The 16572-nt window shown below is 47.2% G+C and overlaps 1 protein-coding gene and 1 pseudogene across 3 annotated transcripts; one reads left to right on the forward strand and one right to left on the reverse strand.

The window, feature by feature from the left end:
• The first annotated feature begins 1628 nt into the window (after positions 1-1628).
• On the forward strand, positions 1629-11932 carry RAB19 (RAB19, member RAS oncogene family). 3 transcript variants are annotated; one of them, XM_054564012.1, is made up of 4 exons: positions 1629-1922; positions 3603-3826; positions 5488-5671; positions 9410-11932. In XM_054564012.1, the coding sequence occupies exons 2-4, from the start codon at positions 3626-3628 to the stop codon at positions 9676-9678; spliced, it is 654 nt and encodes a 217-aa protein (XP_054419987.1). In that variant the 5' UTR covers positions 1629-1922; positions 3603-3625; the 3' UTR covers positions 9679-11932. The 3 variants fall into 3 exon arrangements, with proteins under 3 accessions (XP_054419987.1, XP_054419991.1, XP_054419990.1); XM_054564016.1 differs by having other exon boundaries at positions 3609-3826; XM_054564015.1 differs by lacking the exon at positions 1629-1922 and having other exon boundaries at positions 3329-3826.
• On the reverse strand, positions 4063-4469 carry LOC129063011 (60S ribosomal protein L36-like; annotated as a pseudogene).
• Positions 11933-16572: the final 4640 nt, after the last annotated feature.

A 16572-nucleotide genomic window follows, 5' to 3' on the forward strand; every position in this document is an offset into this window, starting at 1 on the left:
CCAAGGGCAGGGGTCCCGAGAGAGGGAATGGGAGTTACTATTTAATGGATACAGAGTTTTAGGTGGGGAGAAAGAAAAAGTTACAGAGATGGATGGTGGTGATGGTTGCATGAACTGTGAGTATATTTCATACCATTGAACAGCACACTTAAAATGATAAAATGTATATATACTGTGAAGTCCACGTGTGTATATGTAAATATACGCATGTGCGTGTATAAAAAATAAGTGTACATCCTGGTCACCGCCACCCAGAATGCCTCTGCCCCAGAGCCCAAGCTATAGAGTCTGTGCACATAGAGTCACGCTGATGGAGAGGACAGAAGCGGGGAGAGGCAGAGTCTCTCCTTGGCTTCCATGACTATCCGTGCATTTTACCATTTGATTTCCACTCTAAATGTTCTTCAAATACTGCATCTAATCTGCCGGCTTTTTTTTTTTTCTTTAACAGTAACCATTACCATGAGAGAAACCTTTTGACGTCTAACCTCACTGACAGTGGCATGTAAGGGGTTTTGCGCCCAGCCCTCCCCTCCCCCGCCCATACACTCGTGGTGGATCTCGACCTACATTTCATCTCCAAGTGGCAGACATACGACCGTGGCTCTCAGAGCGGCAGCCTGCAGCAGCAGCGTTTGGCAGTGTCCTGTGTTTTCTTGCTCTACCTGCCAGCATTGGGTTTACCTTACTCAAAAGAGAAGCTCCTGGAAATTGATCCGTAAATGAAATTTGGAGTAATATAAATCATACTTTAAAGGTTATCTGAACGAATCATAGAAAGAAGTGTTCTTGGACAGTGAACAAATTGTCCTCAATTTCAGTGCTTCTCGATCTTTCTAGACCTCAACCCACAGTACGAAATACATTTTACATCGCCCCTCCCCCCATACACAAGCAGGTCTACAACTGATCCAAACAATTCACAGAACAAGGCTGAGCCTTATACAGGAGACTTGTTCTGAAATGTTTTGCTAACCTTTTCTGTAAAAATGCTCGTTGCAACCCACTAAAACAGATTTCATGACTCATTAATAGATCTCAACCCATAGTTTGAAAACTCTATACCAATTTAAATATTTTATCTATCCGGATGTTTCTGTTTTGCATACTGGACCTATGGCTTAACTGCCAAATGTTACATTTTCCATAGTGGAGAAAAGCTAGTCTTTATGTTCTGAGAACCAGTAATTCTTCCAGACTGTGTGGGAAGGAAAAAAATAAGGAAATTTTACCTCGGCCTCATGTCTCTTCTGCCGGCAACGGGGACTGATAAACTCATTTTCTAAGGCCTAAAAATTAACCTCTGTTCTGTGGTACATTGAGGGAGAGAACCAGAAATGTTTTCCCAGCTCTTTCCATACAAATTCGAAGTTCTTTTAGTTTTTTAATCTTTTCTTTGGACCACCTCCTTTCTCTTAGAAGCTCCTCAGGAAGAGTAATTCAAATCCACAGAACAATGAAAAGACTCAAGACTCAGATCTGTATCCTTTACAATGTAACGTTTAAATTGTGTTCTCTGCACTCGAGCCCCCGCCCCGGCCACACGGGGGACAGCAGGAAACGTCGGTGGGGCGGGGCGGGGGGGGAGGGGCGGGGAGCAGGTGCTGCAGAAGAGAAGGTGAGTCGAGCGAAGGAGCTGGCTGCTTCACTGGCATTGGCCGAGTTCACCGGCCTTGCAAGGCGCCAAGAGTTCGCAGACTGTGCGCGGGGAGTGCTGGCCAGCGCCCCGTCTGGGCTGGGGCCCAACGGCAGCCCCAGGCTCCGGGGCAGTGGGAGGGCTTCGCTTTCCTTTCACTTTCTCGGGCCGCCAAACCTGACACCTGGGGGCAGAACTACAGTTCCCACCACGCAGCGAGGCAGCAGGAAGAAGGGGTCCTGAGGGCCGAAAAGGAAAGAAAAGAAAACCTTACCTGCGAGCAGAGGTGAGAGGCACAGGGAAGCGACGGGTGAACCAGGAAGGTGAAGGCTGCGGGATGCGGGATGGAGGGCGTCGCGGGCGGACACTGCTTTCCCCGTGCAGGGCATGTGGGCTGAGTTAAAGGGGCTTTTGTGGAAACCCTGAGGACTTCCGGGAGGGGGGGGAGACGGTAGATTTCAGTTCAAGATCTAGTGATAAGACACCGGAAGTGGAATGACTTTCTTTATTTGAAAAGTCAGAGGTGGGGAAAAAAGTGGTTTTGTTGTGTCTCTTGTTTGCTGGATCATTGAGCCATAGGTGATTTCGGAGGCGTCCGAGAGAGAGGTAGTGGGTTTCTACAGATTGGATATTTGTGCGCATTTTAATTTGTGTAACGATGCAGACTTGTCCTTTTCTATGACTTTAAAGAAGGCTGAAGAATAAAACTGGGGGAAATGAAGAAGGGTGTCGTATGGCAGGAGCAATTTGCAGCACGTCAAATTCGATCATCAAATGGGGTTAGGTTTCATGTGTTCTTACGAGGCAATTGCTGAGGAGACCCAACAGGATCACCTGTGAGGAGCAGCTGGGGCCTGGGGGTGGTGGCCTGCAGTGGCTACGCTCGCTGCTCCAAATATCTGATGGGCTGGCCTGTGGAATCGGAATCTGCCCAGACCAGGCACAGCATGCGAGTCAACGAGCATAACCCCAGGGAGACAGATTTCAGCCCCATGGAAGTTAGAGCTGTGCACGCAAAGTGGATTGAGTCCTCAGGATCCATGATAGTGAAGCACGGGTAGATAGTTAAGCAGACATACTGAAGGTTTGAATAAAATTTCAGGGGAGTGCCTACATTGATCACCATTTCCCAAACCTGGCTGGGCATCAGAATCCCCTGGGGAGGGGGGGGGTGTGTGTGTGTGTGTGAATATCTTTAGCAGATCTGGGATGGGCTTCAGGAATATATCTTTTTTAACTATCTCCCCAAATAATTCTGATATAATCAGTTAGCTTGGGAAACACTGTCACTTAGAAACTTTATTTCCCAGCTTACGCTCAAGTATGCCCCATCCTCCATTCTCACAACAGTTTCCTTTTTGAATATACTTAAAATCTGAATTTCCTGGTCAAGAAAAATGAGGTGCCAACCAGAAGAACAAGGCCACGTCACACCTCCCTAAACTGACTCCTCTGTCAAGTCTTGTGGGTCTGTGTTGCTGGCTGCCTGGATGTTCCATCTCCCCGTAGCTGGGAGTCCCTCTCCCAATGAGAACTGGGAGAGGGTGACAGTGAGGCATGTCCTCCAACTGATGACTGGCAGGGAGGACACTCCTGGGGGAACCTCCTCTGCCACCCTCCTGCTGAGTGGGCACCCAGTGACGCCAGGGACACCTGGTCTCAATGACCGAGAGTGCCATCAATGCGGTCATCTGACTGTGTTGACTCTGTAGAGGGCCCAGCACAGGATGGCAGTAGAACCTCTTCATTCTGCAGGCAACCCACCTGGGACAGGTGTGAGCTGTGAGAACATCTCTCTTGTACTTGACCACTAATGAGTGTCCTTCCTCCCCGAGGATGGCAGTACTGTAGAAGCAATGATCTCCCTCTGTCTTGTCCTGTCCTGGACCCCAGGGGCCTCGAACAAGTGCCTAGCGCCTGGCAGGTGCTCACTGAAGACGCGCTGAGTTACCTCTTTTCTTCCCAGCTCCAGTGCAGGCAGCAAGGGCCATGCAATTCTCCAGCTCAGCCAGGGCAGCAGATGAGAACTTTGACTATTTGTTCAAGATTATCCTCATCGGGGACTCCAACGTGGGGAAGACGTGTGTGGTGCAGCATTTCAAATCTGGGGTCTACACAGAGACGCAGCAGAACACGATTGGGGTGGACTTCACCGTGCGCTCCCTCGAGATCGACGGCAAGAAAGTGAAGGTCAGAGGGACGTGGGTTTCACTCCTCCCCTTGTAGCCAGAGTTCCTGACACCGCAACACAGGCCTGAGGGGTAAAAGATTTAAATGTAAACATGAATTCATAAAAGCACTAGGAAAAAAACGTAGGTGTATTTATTTTTATCATTGTGGAATGAGGAAATCGAGCATCTCAGTAAGACGAGAAACCCAGAAGCCATCTGGGAAAATATTGCTCAGTTTAAGTAGCTCAAGGTCAATTTTTTTTTTTTTTTTTTTTTTTTTTCCTGAACAGGTTTTATTACACAGAGGGGATAGGGCTCAGTCCTTCTTGGCTGCTGACTTCCTCATGGCTACAAGGACATTGCTCAGCTTCTCTCTCTTCCTCTTGGCACGGGTGTGTGTCCCCATGCTTTTCTTGATGAATTTCAGGTCTCTCTTGTCCTTAGAGACTTTGAGCAGCTCCATGGCACGCTGTTCAAAGAGGGCAAAGCCACACACCTCTTAGATCATGTCCCGCACGAACTTGGTGTGCTTGGTGAGGCGCCCCCGGCGGCGGCTGTGCCTCGGCTTGCTCACGTTCTTTGTCACTTTGTGGCCTTTGTTGAGGCCCACGGCCATGGGGTAGCAGAGGGCCATGGCTGCTACTCCTTAATGGCTACCGCGGTGGAAGCTCAAGGTCAAATTTTTATACTTCTATATGACTATATAAAGGTCAAATTTCTACATGTTCAAAATACCATAAACCAAGTCAAAACTGAATGACAGGTTGGAAAGGAATATTTGTATATATGGGTCTAGACAAAGAGCTAATTTCTTTAATGTGAAAAGAGCCCTGATAAATAGCTAAGAAAGGCTCAACAGCCAAATACAAAATGTAGGCAATTCACAGGCTGAACAAAACTGCTGTTTCATAAATTTTATAAGAAGTAGCTCATACAGTTATGTAAAGATGTAAAGGTGCCCATCCTCATTCATAATTAAAGAAACAAACTAACAATGAGATACTATCTTATTCCCATTTGATTAGAAACGATCAAAATGCATTTGTAAAAGTATAATAAATGGATCTTGTTTGGGATTCTGATTAAATAAAAACAACAACGCAAAAACATTTTGAAGACAATCAGGAAAATTTTCATTTTGGCTGGGTATGAAATGATACCAAGGAATGATCAAAAAGTTTACTAGCAGTGATAATGGCATTGTGGTTATGAAAGAAAACGTCCATTCTTATAGGGGTGTATATCAATGTAAATAGGGATAAAATGACATGAAGTCTGGGATTTGCTTTAAAATAATACCTCAAAGAAATCAACAGAATAGACAAAATGTTGCAAAAATGTTAATTACCATCAATTCTGGGATGAAGGGTATATGAGAGTTCATTCTTCTCTTATCTCCAGTCTTCTGTATGTTTACAAACTTTCTTAAAAAATAAATTTTGTAAATGATGTAAGTATACGAAGACACAGCACCCTCAGACACTGTTGGAGGGTGTATGAATTGGTGCCATTGCTCAGGATGCAACTGAAAAAACAGACTCACAGGCCCCAGCCCCGATCTCCTGAATTTAGGTGTCTAGCAGTGAGACCCAGAAGCTGTGTTCTGCAGAAGACTCAGGTGGGCACGTTCCCATCGGGCGTGGGGGCTCCTGATGCCACCCCTTTCCCGCCCTTCTCCAGATGCAGGTGTGGGACACCGCAGGCCAGGAGCGCTTCCGGACCATCACCCAAAGCTACTACCGCAGCGCCCATGCGGCCATCATTGCCTACGACCTCACCCGGCGGTCCACCTTCGAGTCCGTTCCTCACTGGATTCACGAGATCGAAAAATATGGAGCTGCGAACTTGGTCATTATGCTGATCGGTATGGTGTTTTCAAAGGATGTAACTTTGCTTCCCCCCTCTGCTGACACTCAGCTTTTTGTGTGTTTCCAGTGGCAGGGGAACATGAAATCGAGAAGGGCAGACAGTGGGCAGGACCTCAGAAAGCATCTGGCCCAGAAATGCCCATCAGATTCACTTGAAAATGAGAGTGGGGTGGTGTGAACTTGTTAGGGATACAGATCGCAAGGCCCCACCCTTGAGTTCCTCTTTCTGGAGACCTGGGATGGCGCCCGGACTTCTAAGTGCAGGGCGCCCCCACTGACTGGCTGCACACATCTGTGTAGGCCACGTAGGAAGTCCTCCGAGGGCTGAGGTCCACAGGGTCAGGTGGCTCCAAATCCCTGAGGGAGCCGCTCAGATGAATGACTAAACACTTAGTAAGTTCCGGGTACTGTTCCACCTCCTCTCCTGAGTCAGGTCACTTAATCCTCCCAATCATCCCAAGAAGCAGAGACGACTATCCTCGCTTCACAGATGAGGAAACCGAGGCATCCACGGGTTAAGTGCCCTGCCAAGTAGTTCCACCTGGTTACTCACTGACACATGAGGCAGGGTATGAACCAGGCTGTTGGGTTCCCGCAGTCCCCAGTGGGTTCAGGTCCTTTCTGACCATTTTGCAATAGCTGATTAGGCTGGGCCTAGGCTTCAGGGTCAGGCAGATACGGGTTCAAATCTCCCTCTCTGTGTGAAGTGGGATTTGTAACTTACTCTCTCTGAATTTCTGCTTCCTCGTCTATAAAACTGTTACCTACTTCTAAAATATCATTGAGTTGAAAGGATTAAATAAGGTGACATACAAGGTCTGTCTGGAAAAAATCCAGCCATTGTTAACATAATGAGAATGGTTTGCGCAACATCGATATAACCTGGCAGCCAAGGAGAGTGGACTGGAATGCGTATGTGTGAACAATGACAACCTCACTGTACTAGTCAGTGGGGGTGGTAGACACCTTTGAGTGAGTATGTGCACTATGCGGCCCTCACATTCAAGGTGACTGAGCAAGTAGAGCAATGAATCTGCGTCAAATTTTGCATTAGGCTCAGACATTCCTTCGTGGAAAGTATTCAGATGATTCAGAAGGCTTTCGGGGACACTGCAATGAGTCCAACACAAATAAAAGTGTGGCACAAACGCTTCAAAGATGGTCTAGAATCTGTGGAAAATGATCCACGTTCTAGAAGGCCTGCAACAAGCAGAACACCTGAGAATGTTGAACATGTATGGGCTGCCATGAACAAAGATCAGCGACTGGCACTGCGAGAACTAGAAGCTGATCGGGGGCTTCCAAAAACTACTGTGTCTGAGATTTTGACGCAGAATCTTGGCATGAAACATGCCATGGCAAAATTTGTTCCACGGCTCTTGCTACCAGAGCAGAGAAAACATTGTGCTGCAGTTGTTAGTGACTTGATTCAAACCACTGCCAATGAACCAGATTTCCTCCAGTAGGTCATAACCAGAGATGAATCATGGGTCTATGGCTATGGTCTGGAAAGGCAGGCCCCGTGGTCCCAATGGAAGTTGCCTGGTTCTCCACGCCCGAGGAAGGCGTGGCAAAGTCACAGCAAGATCAAGACCATGTTAACTGTGTTTTTTGGTTGGGAAGGTGTTGTCCATCATGAGTACACCCCTCTGGGCCAAACAATTAATAAGAAGCACTACCACAGTGTTCTTCGTTGGTTGAGAGATGCAATACAAGGAAAACGGCATGGCTATGGGCAACTGGTGATCAGCAGCTTCTTCACCACGACAATGCACCCGCTCATGCATCACGTCTCGTGCAGAGTTTTTTGGCAAAACATCAAGTCAACCAGGTGACTCAGCCCCTCTACAGCTCAGGTTTTGCGCCCGGCGACTTCTGGCTTTTCCCAAAATTAAAATCATCTCTGAAAGGGAAGAGATTTCAGACCATTGATGACATTCAGGAAAATACAACAGGGCGGCTGATGGCAATTCCAACAAAGGATTTTGCAGTGTTTTGAACAGTTGAAGAGATGCTGGGAGAACTGTGTGAGGTCCCAAGGTGCCTACTTTGAAGGGGACTGAGGCATCATTGTCCTATGTACAATGTTTTTTGTATCTTCCTCAATAAATCTCTCTACTTTTCATAGTACATGGCTGGATACTTACTGGGCAGACCTCGTTTATAAGGCACTCAGAACAGTGCTAAGAATTCAGTAAAGGGAAGCTGTTGTTTTCTGGCAAAGCAAAGACAAACAGAGAAGGAGCAGCAGCCGCGACCCGCGGGGACGGAAGGAAAGCCCGCCGATGGCAGCTCCCAGAGAAGGGAAGCTTAGGCGTGAATAACATGCACCTCAAGGGCTGATCATGTCGATGAGTTTCCCCAGGAAGACGGACTGGATCTCTTTTCCGTTAAGTTCATGTGCTTCCCAGGAAACCCTGAAGCAGTTCTTCCCCGGGGCCCCGAAGCCCGTGAGCAAAGCAGTGCCTCCTCCCTGGCTCCCTCCCAGCCGCCGCCCTTAGCCGCCCTGCTCTGCGGCAGGGACCGGTGAGGCCGCCCGCGGTGATCAAGGCCGAAGCTGCAGGATCTCCAGGAATCTCACAGTTTCCTGGGTGTTTATACCGTTGTCTGTCTTTTGAAACTACCATCTCTGCCCCAGTTCTTTATTTTTTAATTTTTAGAGCAAAAGGAAAGAAGGGAGAAAGAGAGGGAGAGAAACATGATATGAGAGAAACAGCGATCGGTTGCCCCTCTCACTCCGCCAACCCAGGGCCTGGCCAGCAGCCCAGGCATGCACCCTGACTGGGGATCGAACCGGCGTTCTTTTGGTTCACAGGCCCCTGCTCAGTCCACTAAGCCACACAGCCAGGGCTCTGCCCTAATTCTTAAGTGGTTCTAGAAATGCCCCCTAAGGAACGTAAGATCTAGACGTGTCCCCAGTGCCCCTGTCATCTGAGAGCCGATGCAACAGGGCGCTCTGTTTTCTGTCGATAGCCTCCTTGCCTTCGTCTGGAGAAGCCAGGCAGGTGGTTTGTTCCTCACAGCAGTGCCCCTGCCACGTTCACTGTCTCTTCCATTCTGTCCCCACATTTGTTCACACAAATATCTCCTACTCTCTCACTATATCCCACCCCAGCGGCCCCCTCACAGCCACTCAAATGGCAGTGACGACTGTGCCTTGATTTGCGCCATTCCCAGGAAGCCACGCTCCTTGGCAGCGTCCCTCTGTTCAGGATCCGCGCTGCCCCGCCCCCCTCCAGATGGCGCGCCGATTCCCGACCACACTGGACGATCCTGCTTTTCCTCCAGGAGGTGGCCGCAGGCCTCTAACCCTTTTCTCCCCCTTCAGCTGGTTCCTGGCCTCTCAGCCCCTCGGACCCTCCGTCAGAAGGCGGGTTCAGGAGCCAGCTTCCTTCTGTAGGTTGTGAGGGATGTTTTGTCTCACAACTTCCTCCGGCACCTGTCCCAGCCAAGAAAACACACTCACCTCCGGCCCGTTCCTCGCAGCTCTTACAGATCTTAGAAACAGTGAATTAAAATAGTGGCTCGCTTTCCGTTCATCCATGATTTCATTTTCAGTAAATTTGCCCTCACATCACTATTTGTGAATGAATACATGTGTGCATATTGCTGAACTAGTGTGTTCTTTTTTAAGTCCATTTTTTAAAAAATCAGGATCAGTTACTCAATGCAAAAAAAAATCAGGGTCAGTTACTCAATGCAAAAATAAATATTTGCTTCTCTCTCACTCCCAGGGAACAAATGTGACCTGTGGGAAAAACGGCACGTTCTGTTCGAGGACGCCTGCACCCTGGCTGAGAAATATGGCCTCCTGGCTGTCTTGGAGACGTCAGCCAAGGAGTCCAAGAACATAGACGAAGTCTTCGTGCTCATGGCCAGGGAGCTGATCGCCCGGAACAGCCTGCACCTGTATGGGGACAGCGGCCTGAACACCCTGCCCCTGGACTCCAGTCCAGTGCTGGTGGCCCAGGGGCCGAGTGAAAAGACCCACTGCACTTGCTGAATAAGTTCACGAGGCCGGTAGCACCTACACATGGCCGTCTCTACAACCAAAGGTAGCTGGATCTCTTAGTGCCTGCTGAGTAGCATTTCAGACCCAAGTGTAGCCTTGCCGCGAGTCCTCTGTCCTCAACTCCAACCAGAGGCCCCGACGGTTGACTCTGAGGACAGGGGACACCACTGTCCTTCTTGATTTTGCCTTGGACTTAAAGGCACAGGGGTAGGAGGACAAGTTTGGCTCTTTTTTATCTTCCCTTTTCTGCATCCACAACCCTTCAGCTGTGTTTCTACTGAATTTGCTTCTTGCTTGAAGAAGAGGGTAGTGAAGGAAAGAGGAGAGTACGGGGGCGGGGGGCACCAAAATACCCAGAATTTATTTATAAAAAAATGTGTATTTATTCTTACATGTGTAAACATTAGTCACCTTCAAAGTACACTCCATTTGATGCAATACCCCTCCTGAAATGTTACTTCACTGCTCAAAACAGTTTTTGAACTCATCAGTTTTGGTGCCTTTTAGTGGTTCCATTTTTTATGTCTTCCACCTCGGCAAAAGGTTTCCCTTTGAGGACTTTTTTAATCCAGGGAAACAAAAAGAAAAGGGTCAGGGTGAGAGATTGGATGATTATAAAGGGTGGGGCATGGAGGGTCTTGTTTGGTCAAAAATCACTGAACACCCAGCGCAGTGCGGGCAGGTGAGCTCCTAAATCACCCATCATTAGATGGGCAAATGTGTTGAGTCTTCAGAAAAATTCACTGAGGCCGAACGCAGCCTCTCACAACAATGCCATCTGGTCCACTCATACAGATGGGTTCCTAGAACACTCATGTAGCTGGGGAAGCCTGTACTACAAGAAGCCCACCCTCCAGAAGATAATTCCGGGTTTTTTGGGTCCCCCCGCCTCATATCGAGAGGGGAGAGGATGTTTGGAACATTCTGGAACAGTTAAAACAGCTCAGGCACGCAAGAATGGAGAAAAAAAGCCTGCGATGACAAACCAGAATGCTGTCAACATTTGCTTCCTTACAGTCACACTTCAGGGCTTTAGTTCTGGGAGCAAAGCCTTTTGACACAAAGACCGTAAGTACCTCTTGCCAAATGGTCAAGGAGCCATGTGATGGAGATAGAATTGGATTTCACTTCGTTCTAGCTGGACTGATTTGACCACCTTCATAGAATGTGGGAGATACCTACCATTTCTTTATAAAATACCAAATTAGCTGCTGGGTAGAAAGCACTCCTGAACTGACATTAAATGGGCTCCAAGGTGAGGAGCAAACCACCATTGACCTCACAGTGTGGCCCTGGACGCACCACGGACCCTCAGGGACCTGTGAGCAATGCACCGTTGTTTTCCGAAGTTCCCCGATGGTTGTTGCTGTGGCGCACCTTGCAGTCACAGCAAGAACCACAAGGACCCATCTAGCCACTACATTGGCTCCCAAAGCGGAAAGGTCTGGGGGGGTGCTCCTTGGGCCCCTGGAATGCCCCCAAGAGTTGCCAGCTGGCAGCACCCCTCTGAATAGGCTGAGACCGGCACAGAACCAATAGTCACTAGTTACATGCAGCCACTGAGTACTTGCAGGCAGAGGCCGAAGTGGCTCACGCCAATTTTCCTTCATTTCTCTGCAAATCAGTCTCATCCAATACTCTGGAAGACACATCAGCTTCTAGGGTTATGCACTCCGGGGATTATCTGGAATGAAAATATTCCTACCAACAGGTTAGACATGCGAGCACAAGGTCACCTGAACACTAGGACCCTGTGATTAATCGGCTGTGACAGAAACCCTCGAGTACTCTAGAAAGGGTTCCCAGAGTGGAGTGGCCTCACTGGATTGGGGCGCCCAAGGTCTGTTCCACAGCAAGGCCCAGGCGTCTCCGAGGCTCAGCAGCCGCGGGCCTGGCGTGGGCAGCTGGCTGGGCGGGTCCTCCGTGCGGCCGAGGACTCAGAAGGTGACGCGGTAACTGAATTCTGGTGTTCTTCTCACATTCCCTAAATGGTGCAGGTGGTAACAAGTTTTATGAAATTAAGTTACAAAAGGGACATTTTGGAAGAATAAAGATTGTAAATGTCTTCATATTTGGTTCACCAGCGTCCAGGACATTTTCCTGTGTGTGAAAGTCTTCCAGTTAATATTTCATTGTTCAATTATGCTAAGTAAAATAAGCCAGTCGGAGAAAGACAAGTTCCAAATGATTTCACTCATAGGTGGACTCTAATGAACAGGCTTAGTTAGCAAACAAAATAGAGACAGACTCACAGATAGAGCGCAGGATGGCAGCTATGGGGGGTGGCGGGATTGAGCAGAAAGGAGAGAGGACCCATGGACGTGGGTAACAGGGTTGTGACTGCGGGGGAAAGAGGTAGAAGGGGGATAAATACAGTAATGGAAAAAAAAATAAATTATTTCATTGTTCATAGGTTGTTTCAGAATCTCTTCTCCACTCGTTACTGGACAGGTCTATCAGTAGTAATAGGAATACTACTATAATAGTATTAATGAGAACAAACACATACAGCAATGACTACATGCTCGGCGCCGGACCAAACGCTTTATACTAACCCAAAGAATCCTGTCAACTCTCCGAAGCTGGTACTATTTATGACTCCTAGTTTTAAAATGAGGACACGACACAGAGATTAAGATCCCACAGCTAGTAAGCGGCAGAGCCAGGACCCAAACCCAAACCACCTGGTTCCTAGTTCCAGAGCCCACTCTTAATAATTAAGCTACACTCCCTCTCAGGTTAGATTTGGGTTCCATCATATTAACCCCTCAACTAACCAATGTCACCCCAATAAATTCAATGAAAAAACACCCCCCAAAATAATATATTCATCATCCTCCACACCCACAAAGAGAGAAATATACTCATTCCAAGACAGGCCCTCATACGTACATTTCAGTATCATAAGAGAAGCTGCAGGGGCTGAGGCGCGGTGGGCGGCGGACTAGGCTGGTGCCTCCTAACTGCAGGGGCACGGAGGAGCAGGGCTGCCAACGTGCCGGCCCCGCTCGCGTTCACTTCCCTTGGAAAGGGGACCGCATGGAAACTACAGTTCACTCACGTGCAAAGTGCTGTGGGTGACCCAAGGCGAGCCAGGCCGGGCCCTACCAGCCGTTCCAGCACCGGGGGAGGACGGGGCACAACTCAGCAGGTGCGCAGTCAGCGCTCCTGCCGACCTCCACGCCGTGGAGAACTGCTCCTGCGGCTTCCTATCATCAGTAGCTGTTCAAGAGCCCTGGGACCAGTTATTGAGTGAATACGCACAAATGCTCACAAGGTTCACCCATCGGTTTACCATTCAGCAGAACGTTGCCAGCTGCTAAGGTACTTTTGCCATCATAATTTCTTTTGTGTTTATTCTCAACGTGTTAATTTATACCCAAAAATAATTGCTAAAGGCAGGAAGCACCAAAAATGGCAAAACAAAAGTACAATACGGAGCACAGACCAGGTGATAATTCTGCAAAATCATCCGAAGATCCCACCTCACCTAAGTTGCATTATCATTAGTTACATGCAGTGCTGCGCAACCACCATAAAAAGGGCACCCTTCACGCTCGGGTATACTGAATTTCCCACTTAAAATGAGGTGAGGCCCCGATTATTTTAGCAATGTTAGAGCATTGCTAAATTTTATTTTTTTGTATTTTAAATATTTTATTCTTATTCCATTACAGTTCTCCCAATTTTTCCCTCTTGCATTGCTGAATTTTAAAATCACCCATATTTGGGTTTGGAAATAGACAATAAAACTGGTTTGGTGGTTTTATAAATTCGTATTTTATTTTCGTAGTTGGAATTTTGTTTCTTAGATGAGAAGGTTGCAGGCTACTATTTGCAAGCCACTTCCTAAAAACACATTACTGAATTCGGTTTGCACACATACATTACAGCGCACAGATGCCGTATTACAGAACTGTATACCTGAAGCCCTATAGAATTTTAGTAATCGTCATCCCAATAAATTCAATAAAGAAAAGTAAAACTGAACACATTATAAGAGGATAATTTTTATTCCCAGTAAGTGAAAATAACTGAATATAGCATCGTCATTCTCTGTTCTCTCTTAAAGTTTGGTCTTTCAAGTTCTCAAGTCATCTTGATACATTGTAAATGCGAATAATAATGGGCTGTAAGGAATTTTATAATTAAACAGAGGACGAGGAGGAGCCACCACAGCAGATGTACGAATGAGGGTGGTGTTAAATGATGCTGCTCACGGCGTGGCCCGCACACTATTTCAGGCCCACGGCACAGGAAGCTGAGAAATCGAGAGCACTTAGGAACTTTCCTATCAGTTTGGCATCGCCACAACATCCAACCTTATGTCTGTCGAATCCAGTAATAACTTTGGTGTTGTACTAAGAAGGTTTCTCATTTTGTGTTTCTAATAGTTCAACTTTTTTGTCTTTCACAAGCGTATCAGCTCATGGAGTGGAAATATAACACCTTCACCGTGAACGGTTTGAGAAACATGGGTGTAAAATAACATTAAAGATTGGGGGAAATAGCGATTAATTCTGCCAGTTGCTAAGAGAAGCCAAGGAAACGAAGTTTCTGGCACTGCTCGCATTGGGCAGGAATGGCAATGGTTGACCTTTGGACACGCACTTCGGGAAGAGTGAGGATGCAGCCCACCGAACAGGGCGGTCCCCTTGAGTCTGGTGTCTGTCAGAGGCTTAGGTTTGAAGCCTGCGCCTCAGCTTACCAACCGTGAAACCACAGGCAAATGATTTCACCCAAGCTCTGGCTTCCTCCCTTGCAAATCAGACATACCACACTCACTGAAATTCATCCTGAACTAAAATGAAGTGCCAAGTACAGTATTTTAAAATCATAATCAAGTCCCTACCTCTGAACCGCGATTCCGCACATGGCTCCCACCACCTCCCTGGCAGGAGGGATGAGGGGGACCGCAAGTGGTCTCAGGCGCGGACTTAAATGCAAAGAAGTCTGGGAAACGGGATCAGACCGTGTGGGTGTCTTTGATGGGCAGTTCCTGCTGCATCTGTGCTCCCAGCGTCTCCAGTCCTGGCACAGCGCCCAGCAGGCACTCAAATATTTGTGAAACAAAGGGTTACCTTCATTCACCTTATTAAAAATGTTACCCACCCATAGTTTTAACACAGAAGGCAAGGGCAGGGGAAGAAAATGAGTTAATGCGCCAGCATCTACATAAAAACAAAATAAGCCCTTTTTAAGAGGGCAAGTTTATCACCAGAAATGAGTCTTCCTTCCAACAATTTTTATTGCTAATTCATAGTTTTACATTTTAGATTATGCGCATGGTTAACAAAGACGGGAGCAGGGACAGCCTTGTGGAAATCAAGTTCTAAGTATTTATTAAGGGGAGTAAGTTCTGGTTAAAAGAATTTCACTAAGCACATCAGTTGAACCTAAAAATACTCTTATTTGTTCAGGCACCGCTGGTACCTATCTCTTCTAGGCACTAATTAAGGAACAGCAGTGGAGACCTGGTTAGTCTGGGGAAGACCTTGAGTATTTTCTGTTTGTTATCCAATACAAAGAAATAAGCACCTTGTTGAAATAATTTAATACAGAGCACTTCTTTTATCTAAAACCTAAGGCTGCTTATGTATTTGTGTAGTAAGTCCTAGACTGTGGAAAGCAGTAACAGACAGCAGCTGTTGAGACTGTGATGTTGTGTTAATCACTTCAGATGTAACCTACAACGGATTCCCTGTTTAAATCGCTTTCCTGCTCAAACACTCAAGCAGTCTGAGGGCCATTTAAAAACTTCACTTCCAGCTTCCTTACTTACAATTTAAGTAAATGCTCTGACATACTTTTAACTACAGCTCAAGGTTTCATCCTTCAAAACAAAAATGTAGTAACATTTATTGTCAAAGTGTTGGCAAAAAAGCAAAGAGTGTGTAATGTTTTTTTCCTACTGATAACACCTGTACACCATGGAGTGATTTCAAACCGTGTTTGTTCAAAATGATTCAAACACCTTACAATTTACTTTTCACTTGATTATCTTGAATAGAGGTGCCTAAACACATTAAAATAATTGAATTTTTCGATAGTTTTCCTTATTAAACAAGTTCTTTCCACAGATGATTTTAACACAGGACAGGATGTTATGCTGCGACCAAGGGAAAGACTCAATGTTTCAGCTGCTTTTCACCGCGGGACCTGTGCTCCCGCCAAGTCCCCCAGGTCAGCTGAGCGCTGACCCGTGCGCCCCACCCCCACACTGCACCCAGGCTGCTGGACGGTCCGCTTCGCAGAGGCGTTCGCTTGCCATGGAAATGGTAAGTCATGGACTGGCTTTTAAAATTTCTTCTGGAGGGGGGTGGAGGGAGGAAAAGGGGTAAAAACTGAGACAACTGTAATAGAACAGGATTTATACATTTAAAAATAAATAAAACAAACACACAAAACTTTCTTCTGGAAGTATCAGTTCTGCTTCCATTTCATCGAAGAAAGTTCGATGGGCTCTGCAGTTACCTTCTGTGGGGCCAGAAAGGAGACTTGGAAACGCCATGGACAGCTCTGATAGCGACGACTACAGGCACCCCGAATCATACCTCCTCCCTCCCCCAAACCTTTGGCAGTACTTGCTTCGCGCCTCTCCCCAACTTTCTAAAAACAAGAATCCGCATGTCTGCAGGAGTCAGTCACAAAGGTAGGCATTACTTATTGTGCATGGCAGCAGGACAGAAGTTGTAGTTTTGTGCCAATGAGGAAGTTCAAAGTCTCACCTGTCACTGTTGATCCCTGACCCCTTTTACAATTGGCAGTCACCCTGAAGAGCTCACTGGCAATGCGTAATGGTGACAGGGTAGCATTGCGGATTGGCTAACACATGCGCTTCCACTGCCTTTTCTAAGACACAACGAAAGGGAACTGCTCCAAACA

The sequence above is a fragment of the Pteronotus mesoamericanus genome, unplaced genomic scaffold (assembly GCF_021234165.1).
Source record: "Pteronotus mesoamericanus isolate MK-2021 breed Mesoamerican mustached bat unplaced genomic scaffold, CSHL_Meso_final scaffold_85, whole genome shotgun sequence".
Taxonomy (NCBI): domain Eukaryota; kingdom Metazoa; phylum Chordata; class Mammalia; order Chiroptera; family Mormoopidae; genus Pteronotus; species Pteronotus mesoamericanus.